The 20,183-nt window shown below is 41.2% G+C and overlaps 1 protein-coding gene across 1 annotated transcript in view; it reads right to left on the bottom strand.

The window, feature by feature from the left end:
* Ndf (Nucleosome-destabilizing factor) overlaps positions 1 to 20,183 on the bottom strand; it is a 224,419-nt gene that overhangs the window by 109,396 nt on the left and 94,840 nt on the right. Inside the window, exon 6 of the mRNA XM_071670757.1 lies at positions 14,216 to 14,380. Coding sequence (XP_071526858.1) covers positions 14,216 to 14,380 — 165 coding nt within the window. The remainder of the gene's footprint in view (positions 1 to 14,215; positions 14,381 to 20,183) is intronic.

Genomic DNA, 20,183 nt, shown 5'->3' with positions numbered 1-20,183 from the left:
CTTTAACCAATAAACTGGTAACTTTCTCCTACAACAGGTAAGCTCTACTGTGTATACAGCATTAACAGATCTTTTATTACTACATAAGATCCTCTTTAAGGACCTCTTTTTGGAGATCAAAAAGCTAGAGCCTCCTTTAACTTAAAAAACTGTTAATGAAATCCAAAACCCATGAACCTAATATCATATTTTTATCAGGATTTTCCCAAACACTATAGTCATTTTATTATATCTTTGCATTCAAGCACTGAAACCACATAATGACACTCAAAACTTGCTGAAGAATTCCAAATGATACAGGAGAATAAACACCAAATTTTACCAAAAACAGATTTCTTCTAAAAAGAAATGCTTCTCCCAACTTAGCAAGGTAGAGTTATGAACAGACAAACAACAGCTTCATTCAAACACATTTACTCTCGAGCTGTCATATGTAATGCAACAATCATCCACAATCAAGCCCCAATGTTTATCCTGATCACTTCATTTGCCCTGGTTTAAGCCATTGACATCATAAACCTGGATACACACCATATGACCCCCCCCCTTTAATCACTCTTCATTTTAAGTGTTACTGCTGATCAAGTCAGTGTGTAGTCTGTAGTGGTAGATGCTAGATGGCAGCACTCCACAGTGATGCTGAGATTTAAATAACTCAGTTAAGTAATGGCACCTTGTGAAGTGAATTGTCTCCATGAAACATGTCGTGCCACATGTACAGAAAAATTACATTTTAAGTAAAAATATATGAACTCTTACTGAAGTGCTATTTCACCTTTATAACTTTCATCACAGACTAGAGTGATCATCATATCTACATTTATTTATTCATTTTTTTCTATTTTTATTATACTTTGTCGCTGTCTCCCGCATTAGCGAGGTAGCGCAAGGAAACAGACGAAAGAATGGCCCAACCCACCCCCTACACATGAATATACATACACGTCCACACACGCACATATACATACCTATACATCTCAACGTATACATATAAATACTCATACAGACATATACATATATTCACATGTACATAATTCATACTGTCTGCCCTTATTCATTCCCGTTGCCAACCCGCCACACATGAAATGACAACCCCTCCCCCCGTATGTGCACGAGGTAGTGCTAGGAAAAGACACAAAGGCCACATTTGTTCACCCTCAGTCTCTAGCTGTCATGTATAATGCACCGAAACCACAGCTCCCTTTCCACATCCAAGGCCCACAACACTTTTCATGGTTTACCCCAGACGCTTCACATGCTCTGGTTCAATCCATTGACAGCACATCGAACCCGGTATACCACATCGTTCCAATTCACTCTATTCCTTGCATGCCTTTCACCCTCCTGCATATTCAGGCCCCAATCACTCAAAATCTTTTTTACTCCATCTTTCCACCTCCAATTTGGTCTCCCATTTCTCCTTGTTCCCTCCACCTCTGATACATATATCCTCTTTGTCAATCTTTCCTCAATCATTCTCTCCATGTGACCAAACCATTTCAAAACACCCTCTTCTGCTCTCTCAACCACACTCTTTTTACCATCACACATCTCTTTTACCCTTTCATTACTTACTCGATCAAACCACCTCAAACCACATATTGTCCTCAAACATCTCATTTCCAGCACATCCACCCTCCTCCGCACAACTCTATCTATAGCCCACCCCTTGCAGCCACATAACATTGTTGAAACCACTATTCCTTCAAACATACTCACTTTTACTTTCAAAGATAACGTTCTTGACTTCCACACATTTTTCAACGCTCCCAGAACCTTCGCCCCCTCCCCAACCCTATGATCCACTTCCGCTTCCATGGTTCCATCCGCTGCCAAATCCACTCCCAGATATCTAAAACACTTCACTTCCTCCAGTTTTCTCCATTCAAACTTATCTCCCAATTGACTTGTCCCTCAACCCTACTGTACCTAATAACCTTGCTCTTATTCACATTTACTCTCAGCTTTCTTCTTTCACACACTTTACCAAACTCAGTCACCAGCTTCTGTGGTTTCTCACCCAAATCAGCCACCAGCGCTGTATCATCAGCGAACAACAACTGACTCACTTCCGAAGCTCTCCCATCCACAACAGACTGTATACTTGCCCCTCTTTCCAAAACACTTGCATTCACCTCCCTAACAACCCCATCCATAAACAAATTAAACAACCATGGAGACATCACACACCCCTGCCGCAAACCTACATTCACCGAGAACCAATCACTTTCCTCTCTTCCTACACGTACACATGCCTTACATCCTCGATAAAAACTTTTCACTGCTTCTAACAACTTGCCTCCCACACCATATATTCTTAATACCTTCCACAGAGCATCTCTATCAACTCTATCATATGCCTTCTCCAGATCCATAAATGCTACATACAAATCCATTTGCTTTTCTAAGTATTTCTCACATACATTCTTCAAAGCAAACACCTGATCCACACATCCTCTACCACTTCTGAAACCACACTGCTCTTCCCCAATCTGATGCTCTGTACATGCCTTCACCCTCTCAATCAATACCCTCCCATATAATTTACCAGGAATACTCAACAAACTTATACCTCTGTAATTTGAGTACTCACTCTTATCCCCTTTGCCTTTGTACAATGGCACTATGCACGCATTCCGCCAATCCTCAGGCACCTCACCATGAGTCATACATACATTAAATAACCTTACCAACCAGTCAATAATACAGTCACCCCCTTTTTTAATAAATTCCACTGCAATACCATCCAAACCTGCTGCCTTGCCGGCTTTCATCTTCCGCAAAGCTTTTACTACCTCTTCTCTGTTTACCAAATCATTTTCCCTAACCCTCTCACTTTGCACACCACCTCAACCAAAACACCCTATATCTGCCACTCTACCATCAAACACATTCAACAAACCTTCAAAATACTCACTCCATCTCCTTCTCACATCACCACTACTTGTTATCACCTCCCCATTAGCCCCCTTCATTGAAGTTCCCATTTGTTCCCTTGTCTTACGCACTTTATTTACCTCCTTCCAAAACATCTTTTTATTCTCCCTAAAATTTAATGATACTCTCTCACCCCAACTCTCACTTGCCCTCTTTTTCACCTCTTGCAACTTTCTCTTGACCTCCTGCCTCTTTCTTTTATACATCTCCCACTCATTTGCATTATTTCCCTGCAAAAAATTGTCCAAATGCCTCTCTCTTCTCTTTCACTAATAATCTTACTTCTTCATCCCACCACTCACTACCCTTTCTAATCTGCCCACCTCCCACGCTTCTCATGCCATAAGCATCCCATTCCTCCCCCACTCCCCTTACATTCTTTGTTCTCACCTTTTTCCATTCTGTACTCAGTCTCTCCTGGTACTTCCTCACACAAGTCTCCTTCCCAAGCTCACTTACTCTCACTACTCTTTTCACCCCAACATTCTCTCTTCTTTTCTGAAAACCTCTACAAATCTTCACCTTCGCCTCCACAAGATAATAATCAGACATCCCTCCAGGTGCACCTCTCAGCACATTAACATCCAAAAGTCTCTCTTTCTTGTGCCTATCAATTAACACGTAATCCAATAACACTCTCTGTCCATCTCTCCTACTTACATACGTATACTTATGTACATCTTTCTTTTTAAACCAGGTATTCCCAATCACCACTCCTTTTTCAGCACATAAATCTACAAGCTCTTCACCATTTCCATTTACAACACTGAACACCCCATGTATATCAATTATTCCCTCAACTGTCACATTACTCACCTTTGCATTCAAATCACCCATCACTATAACCTGGTCTTGTGCATCAAAACTACTAACACACTCACTCAGCTGCTCCCATCACTACCCTACCACACATGAAATGACAACCCCCTACCCCAACATGCGCGCAAGGTAGTGCTAGGAAAAGACAACAAAGGCCACATTTGTTCAAGCAGTCTGTAGCTGTCATGTGTAATGCACCAAAACCACAGATCCCCTTCCACATCCAGGCCTCACAAAACTTTCCATGGTTTACCCCAGATGCTTCACATGCCCTGATTCAATCCATTGACAGCACGTCGACACCAGTATACCACATTGTTCCAATTCACTCTATTCCTTGCACGCCTTTCACCCTCCTGCATGTTCAGGCCCTGATCGCTCAACATCTTTTTCACTCCATCCTTCCACCTCCAATTTGGTCTCCCACTTCTCGTTCCCTCCACCTCTGACACATATATCCTCAATCTTTCCTCACTTATTCTCTCCATGTGACCAAACCATTTCAATACACCCTCTTCTGCTCTCTCAAACACACTCCTTTTATTACCACACATCTCTCTTACCCTTTCATTACTTACTCGATCAAACCACCTCACACAACATACTGTCCTGAAACATCCCATTTCCAACACATCCACTCTCCCCTGCACAACCCTATCTATAGCCCACGCCTCGCAACCATATAACATTGTTGGAACCATTTCAAACACACCTATTTTTGCTTTCCGAGATAATGTTTTCGCCTTCCACAAATTTTTCAATGCTCCCAGAACTTTCGCCCCTTCCCCCACCCTGTGACTCACTTCCGCTTCCATGGTTCCATCTGCTGCCAAATCCATTCCCAGACATCTAAAACACTTCGCTTCTTCCAGTTTTCCCATTCAAACTTACCTCCCAATTGACTTGTCCCTCAACTATACTGTACCTAATCTAATAACCTTGCTCTTATTCACATTTACTCTCAACTTTCTTCTTTCAAACACTTTACCAAACTCAGTCACCAGCTTTCGCAGTTTCTCGCCTGAATCAGCCACCAGCACTGTATCATCAGCATACATCAACTGACTCACTTCCCAAGCCCTCTCATCCATAACCGACTGCATACTTGCCCCTCTCTCCAAAACTCTTGCATTTACCTCCCTAACTACCCCATCCATAAACAAATTAAACAACCATGGAGACATCATGCACCCCTTCCGCAAACCGACATTCACTGGGAACCAATCACTTTACTCTCTTCCTAATCGTACACATACCTTCCATCCTTGGTAAAAACTTTTCACTGCTTCTACCAACTTACCTCCCACACCATATACTGTTAATACCTTCCACAAAACATCTGTATTAACCATATCATATGCCCTCTCCAGATCCATAAATGCTACATATAAATGCATGTTTGTCTAAGTATTTCTCACATACATTCTTCAAAGCTGTCAAATGCAATGAACCAAAACCACAGCTCCCTATCCCTACAGTTTTCCTCCCATACCATACATTTGTAACACCCCAATCTCACAAACTCTACCATTCCTGAAACCATAATGTTCCTCCCTAGTGTGAAGCTCTGTGCATGTCACCACCCTTTCAATTACTTCTTGTCCATACAACTTGCTAGGTACACCATTTAAACTAATACATCTATAATTTGAACACTCACCTTTGTCCACCTTGCCTTAATACAATGGCACTATACATGTATTCTGCCAATCCTCAAGCACATGAGCTCACCATGATCCATACATTCTCTGAAAATCTTAACAATACAGAAAACAAGACAGTCACACTCATTCTTAAGAAATCCAACTGCAATACCATCCACTCCAGCTACCTTGCCAATATTCATCATCCAAGGTTTTCACCACTTCTTGCCAAAATCACTCATCCCCCATATTTTACTTCATATCATCAACCCATTTCCAGCCATTAAAGGGATGCAGAAACTTCTGCTCCTATAAATTAACTTCTCACTTTTTCACTTACAAAGTTGATTTGTCAATAGAGACATGGTCTCTATTCATGTCATGTTCATACAATGTGTGACAAATTCATGAACACCTGACTAGCTACCTAGCCTGATGAAAAAGACAAAACTCTTACTATCTCCAGGCGCAATCAAAAGAAAATCATACAAATCTGTTATCTCTAAAGGCAAGATATGAATTTAATGACATGAAAACACCAAACAAATGAAAGCAGAAGCAACAGAAAGAGTAGGTAGATGGAGTCCAACAACTTGACAGACATTAACATCAGGGGTTAGTAACAGTACTGCAATGAGCCAGCAATGTGCTGATAGTAACATTCCCCTCCCTGGCCTGGGCAAGCTGTCTTTTCTCCATGCCTCATTTACATGTGGGCTGCTTGCTCCTAATCCAAAAATTACAATCTCTCCCTCTTGAACACAATATTTATCAACATGTTATTCACACAACCTCTTACTCTCCACTAAGTTTTCCATTTTTTTTTCTTGAAAATAAAAGCAGTACATCTTCATTCAGATACCCCAGTACCACATCAGAATGGCACCAATGATCAAGGAGGGTTAAGGATGGTTCCCAGGAACCCCATGAACAACATCAAACAACTGGATTCAGACACAGCTCCCAGACTTGGTTCAAGTCTCAAATTTAACCTTCCCTCTGTGGAACACCATTTGTCCATTTCCTCCACTGCTCATCACCACTCTGAAACACAACTGTCCAAGGTTGTGTCCCCTTTTCACTATTAAATCTCTACTTATGTTTCTGCTCTAAGGGTTGTGTTTGCACCAACTGTCATACAGAACTCCCAAAGCCTGCCCTGTGGCTCTTAAGTCAGCCATCTGGCTCAAAATTTCTCTACCTTTTATAATTTTGTCTTTTGTTCTGTATATTTTACCATGAGTTTCTCCTACTATGTGAGTAAAACTCTTTGACTTTCTACTCTATGACTATATGGCTTCCTGCAATGAAGCACTGCTCTCTTCACATTTACACGATGAAGTCTTCTATGCAGGGGATTTCAATGTACACTACCAGGATTGGTTACATTCTATTCAATATGATCCATGCAGAGCCAAGGTCACTTAGTGAACTGGAACAGATAATCAAGATACTACAAGTTCCCAACTGTAATGACCACTCTTCCAATGCACTTAACCTTTGGTTTACTTCTGAACCTTCTCAATATAAATACAGAGGTCCCTTCCTTCCCGGGTTTTGTCAAACTGGGTACGAGTAAACAAACTTAATGTATTGTATTTTACACACTGCAGCATCAAGTTTTGAAAACCAGAAGTGTTCCACAGCACCATTTTTTTTTTTTTTTTTTTTATACTTTGTCGCTGTCTCCCGCGTTTGCGAGGTAGCGCAAGGAAACAGACGAAAGAAATGGCCCAACCCCCCCCCCATACACATGTACATACACACGTCCACACACGCAAATATACATACCTACACAGCTTTCCATGGTTTACCCCAGACGCTTCACATGCCTTGATTCAATCCACTGACAGCACGTCAACCCCTGTATACCACATCGCTCCAATTCACTCTATTCCTTGCCCTCCTTTCACCCTCCTGCATGTTCAGGCCCCGATCACACAAAATCTTTTTCACTCCATCTTTCCACCTCTTCTCCTCGTTCCCTCCACCTCCGACACATATATCCTCTTGGTCAATCTTTCCTCACTCATTCTCTCCATGTGCCCAAACCATTTCAAAACACCCTCTTCTGCTCTCTCAACCACGCTCTTTTTATTTCCACACATCTCTCTTACCCTTACGTTACTTACTCGATCAAACCACCTCACACCACACATTGTCCTCAAACATCTCATTTCCAGCACATCCATCCTCCTGCGCACAACTCTATCCATAGCCCACGCCTCGCAACCATACAACATTGTTGGAACCACTATTCCTTCAAACATACCCATTTTTGCTTTCCGAGATAATGTTCTCGACTTCCACACATTTTTCAAGGCTCCCAAAATTTTCGCCCCCTCCCCCACCCTATGATCCACTTCCGCTTCCATGGTTCCATCCGCTGACAGATCCACTCCCAGATATCTAAAACACTTCACTTCCTCCAGTTTTTCTCCATTCAAACTCACCTCCCAATTGACTTGACCCTCAACCCTACTGTACCTAATAACCTTGCTCTTATTCACATTTACTCTTAACTTTCTTCTTCCACACACTTTACCAAACTCAGTCACCAGCTTCTGCAGTTTCTCACATGAATCAGCCACCAGCGCTGTATCATCAGCGAACAACAACTGACTCACTTCCCAAGCTCTCTCATCCCCAACAGACTTCATACTTGCCCCTCTTTCCAGGACTCTTGCATTTACCTCCCTAACAACCCCATCCATAAACAAATTAAACAACCATGGAGACATCACACACCCCTGCCGCAAACCTACATTCACTGAGAACCAATCACTTTCCTCTCTTCCTACACGTACACATGCCTTACATCCTCGATAAAAACTTTTCACTGCTTCTAACAACTTGCCTCCCACACCATATATTCTTAATACCTTCCACAGAGCATCTCTATCAACTCTATCATATGCCTTCTCCAGATCCATAAATGCTACATACAAATCCATTTGCTTTTCTAAGTATTTCTCACATACATTCTTCAAAGCAAACACCTGATCCACACATCCTCTACCACTTCTGAAACCGCACTGCTCTTCCCCAATCTGATGCTCTGTACATGCCTTCACCCTCTCAATCAATACCCTCCCATATAATTTACCAGAAATACTCAACAAACTTATACCTCTGTAATTTGAGCACTCACTCTTATCCCCTTTGCCTTTGTACAATGGCACTATGCACGCATTCCGCCAATCCTCAGGCACCTCACCATGAGTCATACATACATTAAATAACCTTACCAACCAGTCAACAATACAGTCACCCCCTTTTTTAATAAATTCCACTGCAATACCATCCAAACCTGCTGCCTTGCCGGCTTTCATCTTCCGCAAAGCTTTTACTACCTCTTCTCTGTTTACCAAATCATTTTCCCTAACCCTCTCACTTTGCACACCACCTCGACCAAAACACCCTATATCTGCCACTCTGTCATCAGACACATTCAACAAATCTTCAAAATACTCATTCCATCTCCTTCTCACATCACCACTACTTGTTATCACCTCCCCATTTACGCCCTTCACTGAAGTTCCCATTTGCTCCCTTGTCTTACGCACCCTATTTACCTCCTTCCAGAACACCTTTTTATTCTCCCTAAAATTTACTGATAGCCTCTCACCCCAACTCTCATTTGCCCTTTTTTTCACCTCTTGCACCTTTCTCTTGACCTCATGTCTCTTTCTTTTATACTTCTCCCACTCAATTGCATTTTTTCCCTGCAAAAATCGTCCAAATGCCTCTCTCTTCTCTTTCACTAATACTCTTACTTCTTCATCCCACCACTCACTACCCTTTCTAAACAGCCCACCTCCCACTCTTCTCATGCCACAAGCATCTTTTGCGCAATCCATCACTGATTCCCTAAATACATCCCATTCCTCCCCCACTCCCCTTACTTCCATTGTTCTCACCTTTTTCCATTCTGTACACAGTCTCTCCTGGTACTTCCCCACACAGGTCTCCTTCCCAAGCTCACTTACTCTCACCACCTTCTTCACCCCAACATTCACTCCTCTTTTCTGAAAACCCATACTAATCTTCACCTTAGCCTCCACAAGATAATGATCAGACATCCCTCCAGTTGCACCTCTCAGCACATTAACATCCAAAAGTCTCTCTTTCGCACGCCTGTCAATTAACACGTAATCCAATAACGCTCTCTGGCCATCTCTCCTACTTACATAAGTATACTTATGTATACCTATATATACTAATCATGTCAGTGTTGTCCAACTGCAAGCTGCTTCAAGCCCAATCCAGCAGGATACACTGCATACTTGCCCCTCTCTCCAAGACTCTCGCATTTACCTCCCTCACAATCCCATCCATAAACAAAATAAACACCCATGGTAACATCAGGCAACCGTGCTACAAACCAACCTTCCCCTGGAACCCTTTACTATCCTCTCTTCCAACTCATACACAAGCCTTATACCCTTGATAAAAATTTCTCACTGCTTCAGGCAGCTTTCATCCCACACCATATATCCTTTTGACATTCCACAAGGCATCTCTATCAACCCTTTCATGTGTTTTCTCCAGATCCATAGATGCCATATACAAATCAAATATTTTTCCTCAAGTATTTCTCACACACATTCCTTACAACAAACAACTGATCTACAAATCCTCTACCACTTCTGAAACCACACTGTTCCTCCCTAACCTGATGTTCTGTATATGCCTTCAGCCTTTCAATCACAGCCCTTCCACACAACTTACCAGGTACACTCAACAAACTTATACCTCTATTGTTTGAACACTCATCTTTATACCCCTTGCCTTTATACAGTGAGAATATACATACATTCTGCAAGTCCTCTGGCACTTCACCATGATCTAAACATACAATGGAAATCCTAACAAACCAATCAACAACAAAGTCACCCCCCTTTCTTAAAAAATTCAACTACAATACAATCCACTCCAGCTGTCTTGTCAAATTTCATCTTGTGTAAGACTTACAACCTCTTCTCTCTTCATGAAACCACTCTCTGTGACTTTATCACTTTGCATACTACCCCAACCCAAACATCCTACATCAGCCATCCTATCAGTAAACACATTCAATAGTCCTTCAAAATACTCACTCCAACTCCTCTTTATCACTACCTAATACCACTTCCCCATTTGCCCCCTTCACCGATGATCCCTTTTGATCCCTGTTTTTCATAAATTATTAACCTCCTATAGAAGCATCCTACTGTCCCTAGAGTTCATTAATACTTGCTGACCCCAACTCTCATTTGCACTCTTTTTCAACCATTGCATCTTCCTCTTGACTTCTAGTCACTTTTTCTTATATATCTCCCAATGATTTGCACTCCTTCTCTGTATGCATTACCCATTTACCTATCTTTTCTTTTTTACCTGCAAATTCACTTCTTTCTCTACCTCTTACTACCCTTTCTAATCTGCTCACTTACTATGCATATCTCTTAAGTGCCAGTACTGTTTCCCTAATTACCCCCATTCCTCACCTACTCCCTTAAGCTGCATTTCATCCTTACCTCACAGTCTTCATATACATATACCCATGAAGGCTTCACAATTCCACTTTTTCCTGTCACCCACACTATTCTTGATCCATCCCATCCATGCTCTCTAACACCCTTTCATACTTTGTGACAGCACCACTGTATATCCTTCTTCCCCTCTTCCCTAAACATGGTTTGATCACTCAAGCTTCAATGTCTGTCGCATCAAGGATAGAACTTACCATACCATGAATCCCACTTCAGTTTTATATCTGCTTAGAAGCACAATATAGCTGTTGTGTGTGAAGTCAAGCATATCTTCATAAAATGAATTTGCTGGTCTGACTTCTGAGAACACCCACTACTTCTTTCCCAAAATCATATCCAATAACATATGTAACTCAGTCTTACTTCATGTCTTTCAATCATATCAATCCATAAATAACTCTCTAAGTGATAGGGCCACTCTTTTTGGAATCTTCTTTTCCTTAAACTCAACTGTGCTGCTGATTCCTTGTCCCCATTTCCTTCCACTGAATCTATGTCAACATCCACGATACTTTCCTCATGCATGATCTTTTGAGTAATCACATAGTTCCAAGTCATTAAGTCATGTAGCCAAGATGGAATACCTCCCAGAATCCTAAAGGAATGTGCCTCTGAGTAAGCTCCAGTCCTTGTTTGCCTACTTCATCTGTTTAAAATCCTTAAATTTCCTTCCTCTTGGAAACATGCTATGGTATGCACTATCCCTAAGTAAGGATACCACTCTTAGACTTCCAACTATGACCCTAATGCTTTCTCTTCAACTACCTCCAGTCTGAAACTCCCCTTAACTCTCATCTTTACAAACACCTGATCTACTGGTGAAATTCTCCTCTCCTATATGACTTATCTCCAACTCTTATCTCCAAATGATCTTTTGAACTTCTAATCATATTCATCTTAAGCTCAAAATTCCACTTTCACTTTCCACTTTTTAATTTGCTTTCCCTGCCATTCACCTTCTAGTACTCATCCTTTCCCTCTTAATGAACACATCTTCCTTATAACTTTTTCCAAGAGACATTCAATTCCCTCTGTTCAATTTCAAAACAAAAACATTCAACCCTATCATAACATAAACATGGGAATAACCATATCCTCCACTCTGTCCTGGAAACTCTACATAATCAACATCAAAGGACCTTCTTATCAACATATGAGAGTGTTATATAAGTGCCAGAATCATTCTTCACATGAGAAGCTTCTTCCCAATTACAGTGGCTTTTAAAATCCTTAGTATGGAAGACTGCTCACATGTTTGGGGTGGTTCTTCTTCCATTTTATTAACAGGAGTAGAATCAAAAGCCTTCTGTCCCATTAATTTCTAAGTATCACCTTTCTTCAACCATCCTTTCTGTATGGTATAATGTTGCTACTCTTTTCCTCATTCAACAGTATTATTCTGGACACTGTTCTTATGAGCTGTCTGCACATCCCTCTCTAAAGGTTTTACCTAAGAAATGTATCTAACTGCTGCTTCGCACTGTTCCAGTGTGGACACCAGCCACTTGAGAAAAATGCCACTATGAAACCTTCTTCTCTTGAACAACTAAGCTGTGGAATCTTCTTCCTCCATTTCCCTGAATATTCCTACAACCATTCTGCCTTTGAGAGTCAAGTCTACAGACACTTTATGAGGCAAGGCTACAGACATCTGCAGGGTCCTAATGGATATAATCATATATCCTTTAGGCTTACTTTGTTCCTTTCACCTATGATGTCCTTTGACTATGGCATGCTTTGCCCTTGTAATGTCAAGCATTATAAAAGAAAAAGTCAACAGAACCACACAGTGGTACTGTAAACAAATGAGTAACAAGACTAGCAGATAGAGGTGCAATTCTCACTCAAAGTCAATATCTTAGGCAAGGGTGGGTTGCCATATAGATGTTAAGTTTCCATGAGCATTAGCTGGCCTAACAGGTATCATGGTGGCTGAAAAGGATGAAGCTGTTGCATGGAGGTAAACTGGCAAATTTTTAAAACTCTGCTGAAGTATTCTGACTGTCTGTGAACAATGCTCTTTCTAATACTCAAAGGGTTCTGTCTAGAGTTGAGAAAGAGCACTGGAAGTCCCTAACTTACAAACAACCATACTTACAAACAAGCTGTAAAAAATACTATCTAATTCCTTGTTTGAAATACAGACAATCACCCATATGTATGTACAACAGAACAACTTAGATTTCTATTTTTTCATTAAATGTTGTTAATGTGATGTTTTAATAACTACAGTAACTACCCATTGTATTGGTCAACCTTAACTTTTTCAACTGAAAATTCTTATTCAGGTATGTACCTGTTGTACAAGTCAAACCCTAACACTGAACAAGCCAATATTGGGGCAACATGAGATCAGTTGGTGTTTACATATGCTACTGCTGAGAACTAGGATGCTCATCATTATTTCAACATATCTTCAGTAATATAATCTACGTTCTTCAAGACGTAAACATTTAATAGTAGTAACAATGCTACAATTAAGTACCATAAGAGTAATGTGTTTGTTAGCATTAAAAATCTGAGTTACCCAGTAACAAATGATTTAGATCTAAGGTTCAAATATGATGAAGGTGACACAGTCTCTTTTTTGTTTTTGTCATTTTATATCTGTCCTACAACTTGATCAATAGCTTTGAAAACAAAAAATTAAGCTTTAAAAGTTGCCACAATTCATAGTACAATATTCACTATATTATTACAGGCAGGTATGGGTATTTACTCTAATTCTATGCAAACGGTCATCTTAAATTTTCTGACTTATGAACAGTGCCCAAGAATATGATCCAATAGTAAGTTGGGGACTTGTTATTCTGAGTTATACTTTCCCTCCATGTACTTGAAGAGTACCTTTATTTTTCAAAATTTTACCAAAAGCTTTTACAACATCTTCCACTCTCACTCTGAAGGGGTGGCAACAATAAGGTAAAATTGGTTCAGTTAATTTTAAGCCTTGAGACAACAGTGTATAGTAATGCTCACATCACAGGTAACTCCCCTGATAAAGGAGGATGACTTTTCATAGCAAGTTTAAAAGGGCAAAGTTAGCCTTATAAAAAAAAACTACTCATGATACCATTTTGTCCACACATTCTCATTTCAAGTAAAAGCATTGTAACTGTTTCATTTATGTGAATGATGAATCTACAAGATATTCTTCAGCAAGTGGTCCAAGTATTGCAGTTGGATTTATTAACATTAAAAAAGAATCTTTGGAAGAGAGGAAATTTTGATATGCTCCTGCACATGGCACTGCACTTATAAAAAACTATGGCAAACACTTACCGGTCTTTCAATGTGAACTGGTCTGTTAAGAAGAGCAGACACTCTGGCCTTTGAATTGTGACTTATTGGGGATGACGTTAACAGTGAATCTTTTTCTGTTTTCATTCGCTTGGCACTACCTCCCACACTACTTGCATCACTGTTCGATCGCCTTTTTGGAGTGGTCTGGAAAAAAAATAAGATTATATTATATTGTTATTCATATTCAGGTTTAACTCTCACTAAATATATTCCACACCTGAATAAAAAAAAATAATCAAATGTTAAGGCTAATTTACAACTCAATTAAAACTTGAATACAAAGTAAGATGCAAAACAGTGTAAGGTTTCATAATATATATGAAAATATGAGCACAAAAGAACTTATGTTCTGAATACTATGAACTCCTTAATCCTGCATTGGAGTACATTGCCTGGGTCATGGCAAACTTCCACCAGTAACACCAATTTATCACCAAGAATCCAATTCCCAATGGGTAGGGCAAATGCATACAGGCATGCAACTTCTGTGGGGTTCACAGACTCAGCTGAACAGTCTTGTCAAGGGTCAAATATGTAAAACCCAGAGGCAAACTTGAGATGCTACATGGAAATGAATTTCCTAATCAAGGCAATCTCATTAACACATACACTCCATCCTTCGACCTTCAATTTGGTCTCCTGCTTCTCCTTGTTCCCTCCACCTCTGACATATATATCCTCTCTGTCAACATTCCCTCACTCACTCTCTATATGTCCATATACATGTGTATATATATTTATTTATCCATTTTAGTAATTTTGCTTTGTTGCTGTCTCCCGCGTTAGTGAGGTAGCACAAGGAAACAGATGAAAGAATTGCCCAATCCACCCACATACACATGTATATACATACACATCCACACACGCAAATATACATACCTATACATCTCAATGTACACATATATATACACACACAGACATATACATATATACACATGTACATAATTCATACTGCCTGCCTTTATTTATTCCAATCGCCACCTCGCCACACATGGAATAACCTCCCCCCTCATGCGTGCGAGGTAGCACTAGGAAGACAACAAAGGCCCCATTCGTTCACACTCAGTCTCTAGCTGTCATGTAATAATGCACCGAAATCACAGCTCCCTTTCCACATCCAGGACCCACACAGCTTTCCATGGTTTACCCCAGACGCTTCACATGCCCTGGTTCAATCCATTGACAGCACGTCGACCCCGGTATACCACATCGTTCCAATTCACTCTATTCCTTGCACGCCTTTCACCCTCCTGCATGTTCAGGCCCCGATCACTCAAAATCTTTTTCACTCCATCTTTCCACCTCCAATTTGGTCTCCCACTTCTCCTCGTTCCCTCCACCTCCGACACATATATCCTCTTGGTCAATCTTTCCTCACTCATTCTCTCCATGTGACCAAACCATTTCAAAACAACCTCTTCTGCTCTCTCAACCACGCTCTTTTTATTTCCACACATCTCTCTTACCCTTCACACCACATATTGTCCTCAAACATCTCATTTCCAGCACATCCACCCTCCTGCGCACAACTCTATCCATAGCCCACGCCTCACAACCATATAACATTGTTGGAACTACTATTCCTTCAAACATACCCATTTTTGCTTTCCGAGATAATGTTCTCGACTTCCAAATATTCTTCAAGGCTCCCACAATTTTTGCCCCCTCCCCCACCCTATGACTCACTTCCACTTCCATGGTTACATCCGCTGCCAGATCCGCCCCCAGATGTCTAAAACACTTTATTTCCTCCAGTATTTCTCCATTAAAACTTACCTCCCAATTGACTTGACCCTCAACCCTACTGTACCTAATAACCTTGCTCTTATTCACATTTACTCTTAGCTTTCTTCTTTCACACACTTTATCAAACTCAGTCACCAGCTTCTGCAGATTCTCACATGAATCAGCCACTAGCGCTGTATCATCAGCGAACAACAACTGACTCACTTCCCAAGCTTTCTCATCCACAACAGACTGCATACTTGCCCCTCTTTCCAAAACTCTTGCATTCACTTCCCCAACAACCTCATCCTTAAACAAATTAAACATCCATGGAGACATCACACACCACTACCACAAACCTACACTCACTGAGAACCAATCACTTTCCTCCCTTCCTACACGTACACATGCCTTACATCCTCGATAAAAACCTTTCACTGCTTCTAACAACTTGCCTCCCACACCATATATTCTTAATATTTTTTTTTTTTTTTGCTTTGTCGCTGTTTCCCGCGTTTATGAGGTAGCGCAAGGAAACAGACGAAAGAAATGGCCCAACCCACCCCCATACACATGTATATACATACGTCCACACACGCAAATATACATACCTACACAGCTGGTTTACCCCAGTTGCCTCACATGCCCTGATTCAATCCACTGACAGCACGTCAACCCCTGTATACCACATCGATCCAATGCACTCTATTCCTTGCCCGCCTTTCACCCTCCTGCTTGTTCAGGCCCCGATCACACAAAATCTTTTTCACTCCATCTTTCCACCTCCAATTTGGTCTCCCACTTCTCCTCGTTCCCTCCACCTCTGACACATATATCCTCTTGGACAATCTTTCCTCACTCATTCTCTCCATGTGCCCAAACCATTTCAAAACACACTCTTCTGCTCTCTCAACCAAGCTCTTTTTATTTCCACACATCTCTCTTACCCTTACGTTACTTACTCGATCAAACCACCTCACACCACACATTGTCCTCAAACATCTCATTTCCAGCACATCCATCCTCCTGCGCACAACTCTATCCATAGCCCACGCCTCACAACCATACAACATTGTTGGAACCACTATTACTTCAAACATACACATTTTTGCTTTCCGAGATAATGTTCTCGACTTCCACACATTCTTCAAGGCTCCCAGGATTTTCGCCCCTCCCCCACCCTATGATCCACTTCCGCTTCCATGGTTCCATCCGCTGCCAGATCCACTCCCAGATATCTAAAACACTTTACTTCCTCCAGTATTTCTCCATTAAAACTTACCTCCCAATTGACTTGACCCTCAACCCTACTGTACCTAATAACCTTGCTCTTATTCACATTTACTCTTAGCTTTCTTCTTTCACACACTTTATCAAACTCAGTCACCAGCTTCTGCAGATTCTCACATGAATCAGCCACTAGCGCTGTATCATCAGCGAACAGCAACTGACTCACTTCCCAAGCTCTCTCATCCACAACAGGCTTCATACTTGCCCCTCTTTCTAAAACTCTTGCATTCACCTCCCTAACAACCCCATCCATAAACAAATTAAACAACCATGGAGACATCACACACCCCTGCCGCAAACCTACATTCACTGAGAACCAATCACTTTCCTCTCTTCCTACACGTACACATGCCTTACATCCTCGATAAAAACTTTTCACTGCTTCTAACAACTTGCCTCCCACACCATATATTCTTAATACCTTCCACAGAGCATCTCTATCAACTCTATCATATGCCTTCTCCAGATCCATAAATGCTACATACAAATCCATTTGCTTTTCTAAGTATTTCTCACATACATTCTTCAAAGCAAACACCTGATCCACACATCCTCCACCACTTCTGAAACCACACTGCTCTTCCCCAATCTGATGCTCTGTACATGCCTTCACCCTTTCAATCAATACCCTCCCATATAATTTACCAGGAATACTCAACAAACTTTTTTTTTTTTTTTAAACTATCTGCCATTTCCCGCGTTAGCGAGGTAGCGTTAAGAACAGAGGACTGGGCCTTTGTGGAATATCCTCACCTGGCCCCCCTCTGTTCCTTCTTTTTGAAAAAAAAAAAAAAAAAAAAAAAAAAAAAAAAAAAAAAAAAAAAAAACGAGAGGGGAGGATTTCCAGCCTCCCGCTCCCTTCCCGGCTTTCATCTTCCGCGAATGGGAACTTCAGTGAAGGGCGCAAATGGGGAGGTGATAACAAGTAGTGGTGATGTGAGAAGGAGATGGAGTGAGTATTTTGAAGGTTTGTTGAATGTGTTTGATGATAGAGTGGCAGATATAGGGTGTTTTGGTCGAGGTGGTGTGCAAAGTGAGAGGGTTAGGGAAAATGATTTGGTAAACAGAGAAGAGGTAGTAAAAGCTTTGCGGAAGATGAAAGCCGGCAAGGCAGCAGGTTTGGATGGTATTGCAGTGGAATTTATTAAAAAAAAAGGGGGTGACTGTATTGTTGACTGGTTGGTAAGGTTATTTAATGTATGTATGATTCATGGTGAGGTGCCTGAGGATTGGCAGAATGCTTGCATAGTGCCATTGTACAAAGGCAATGGGGATAAGAGTGAGTGCTCAAATTACAGAGGTATAAGTTTGTTGAGTATTTGGTAAATTATATGGGAGGGTATTGATTGAGAGGGTGAAGGCATGTACAGAGCATCAGATTGGGGAAGAGCAGTGTGGTTTCAGAAGTGGTAGAGGATGTGTGGATCAGGTGTTTGCTTTGAAGAATGTATGTGAGAAATACTTAGAAAAGCAAATGGATTTGTATGTAGCATCTATGGATCTGGAGAAGTCATATGATAGAGTTGATAGAGATGCTCTGTGGAAGGTATTAAGAATATATGGTGTGGGAGGCAAGTTGTTAGAAGCAGTGAAAAGTTTTTATCGAGGATGTAAAGCATGTGTACGTGTAGGAAGAGAGGAAAGTGATTGGTTCTCAGTGAATGTAGGTTTGCGGCAGGGGTGTGTGATGTCTCCATGGTTGTTTAATTTGTTTATGGATGGGGTTGTTAGGGAGGTGAATGCAAGAGTTTTGGAAAGAGGGGCAAGTATGAAGTCTGTTGGGGATGAGAGAGCTTGGGAAGTGAGTCAGTTGTTGTTTGCTGATGATACAGCGCTGGTGGCCGATTTATGTGAGAAACTGCAGAAGCTGGTGACTGAGTTTGATAAAGTGTGTGAAAGAAGAAAGTTAAGAGTAAATGTGAATAAGAGCAAGGTAATTAGGTACAGTAGGGTTGAGGGTCAAGTCAATTGGGAGGTAAGTTTGAATGGAGAAAAACTGGAGGAAGTGAAGTGTTTTAGATATCTGGGAGTGGATCTGGCAGCAGATGGAACCATGGAAGCGAAAGTGGATCATAGGGTGGGGGAGGGGGCGAAAATCCTGGGAGCCTTGAAGAATGTGTGGAAGTCGAGAACATTATCTCGGAAAGCAAAAATGGGTATGTTTGAAGGAATAGTGGTTCCAACAATGTTGTATGGTTGCGAGGCGTGGGCTATGGATAGAGTTGTGCGCAGGAGGTTGGATGTGCTGGAAATGAGATGTTTGAGGACAATGTGTGGTGTGAGGTGGTTTGATCGAGTAAGTAACGTAAGGGTAAGAGAGATGTGTGGAAGTAAAAAGAGCGTGGTTGAGAGAGCAGAAGAGGGTGTTTTGAAATGGTTTGGGCACATGGAGAGAATGAGTGAGGAAAGATTGTCCAAGAGGATATATGTGTCTGAGATGGAGGGAACGAGGAGAAGTGGGAGACCAAATTGGAGGTGGAAAGATGGAGTGAAAAAGATTTTGTGTGATCAGGGCCTGAACATGCAGGAGGGTGAAAGGAGGGCAAGGAATAGAGTGAATTGGATCGATGTGGTATACAGGGGTTGACGTGCTGTCAGTGGATTGAATCAGGGCATGTGAAGCGTCTGGGGTAAACCATGGAAAGCTGTGTAGGTATATATATTTGCGTGTGTGGACGTGTATGTATATACATGTGTATGGGGGTGGGTTGGGCCATTTCTTTCGTCTGTTTCCTTGCGCTACCTCACAAACGCGGGAGACAGCGACAAAGCAAAAAAAAAAAAAAAAAAAAAAAATATATATATATTATACTTTGTCGCTGTCTCCAGCATTAGTGAGGTAGCACAAGGAAACAGACAGAAGTATGGCCCAACCCACCCACATACACATGTATATACATAAACGTCCACACACGCACATATACATACCTAT

This window comes from Panulirus ornatus, chromosome 15 (assembly GCF_036320965.1).
Source record: "Panulirus ornatus isolate Po-2019 chromosome 15, ASM3632096v1, whole genome shotgun sequence".
NCBI classification, from domain to species: Eukaryota; Metazoa; Arthropoda; class Malacostraca; order Decapoda; family Palinuridae; genus Panulirus; species Panulirus ornatus.
The sequence above is the reverse complement of the archived record's forward strand: the minus strand, read 5'-3'. Positions and strand labels throughout refer to the sequence as shown.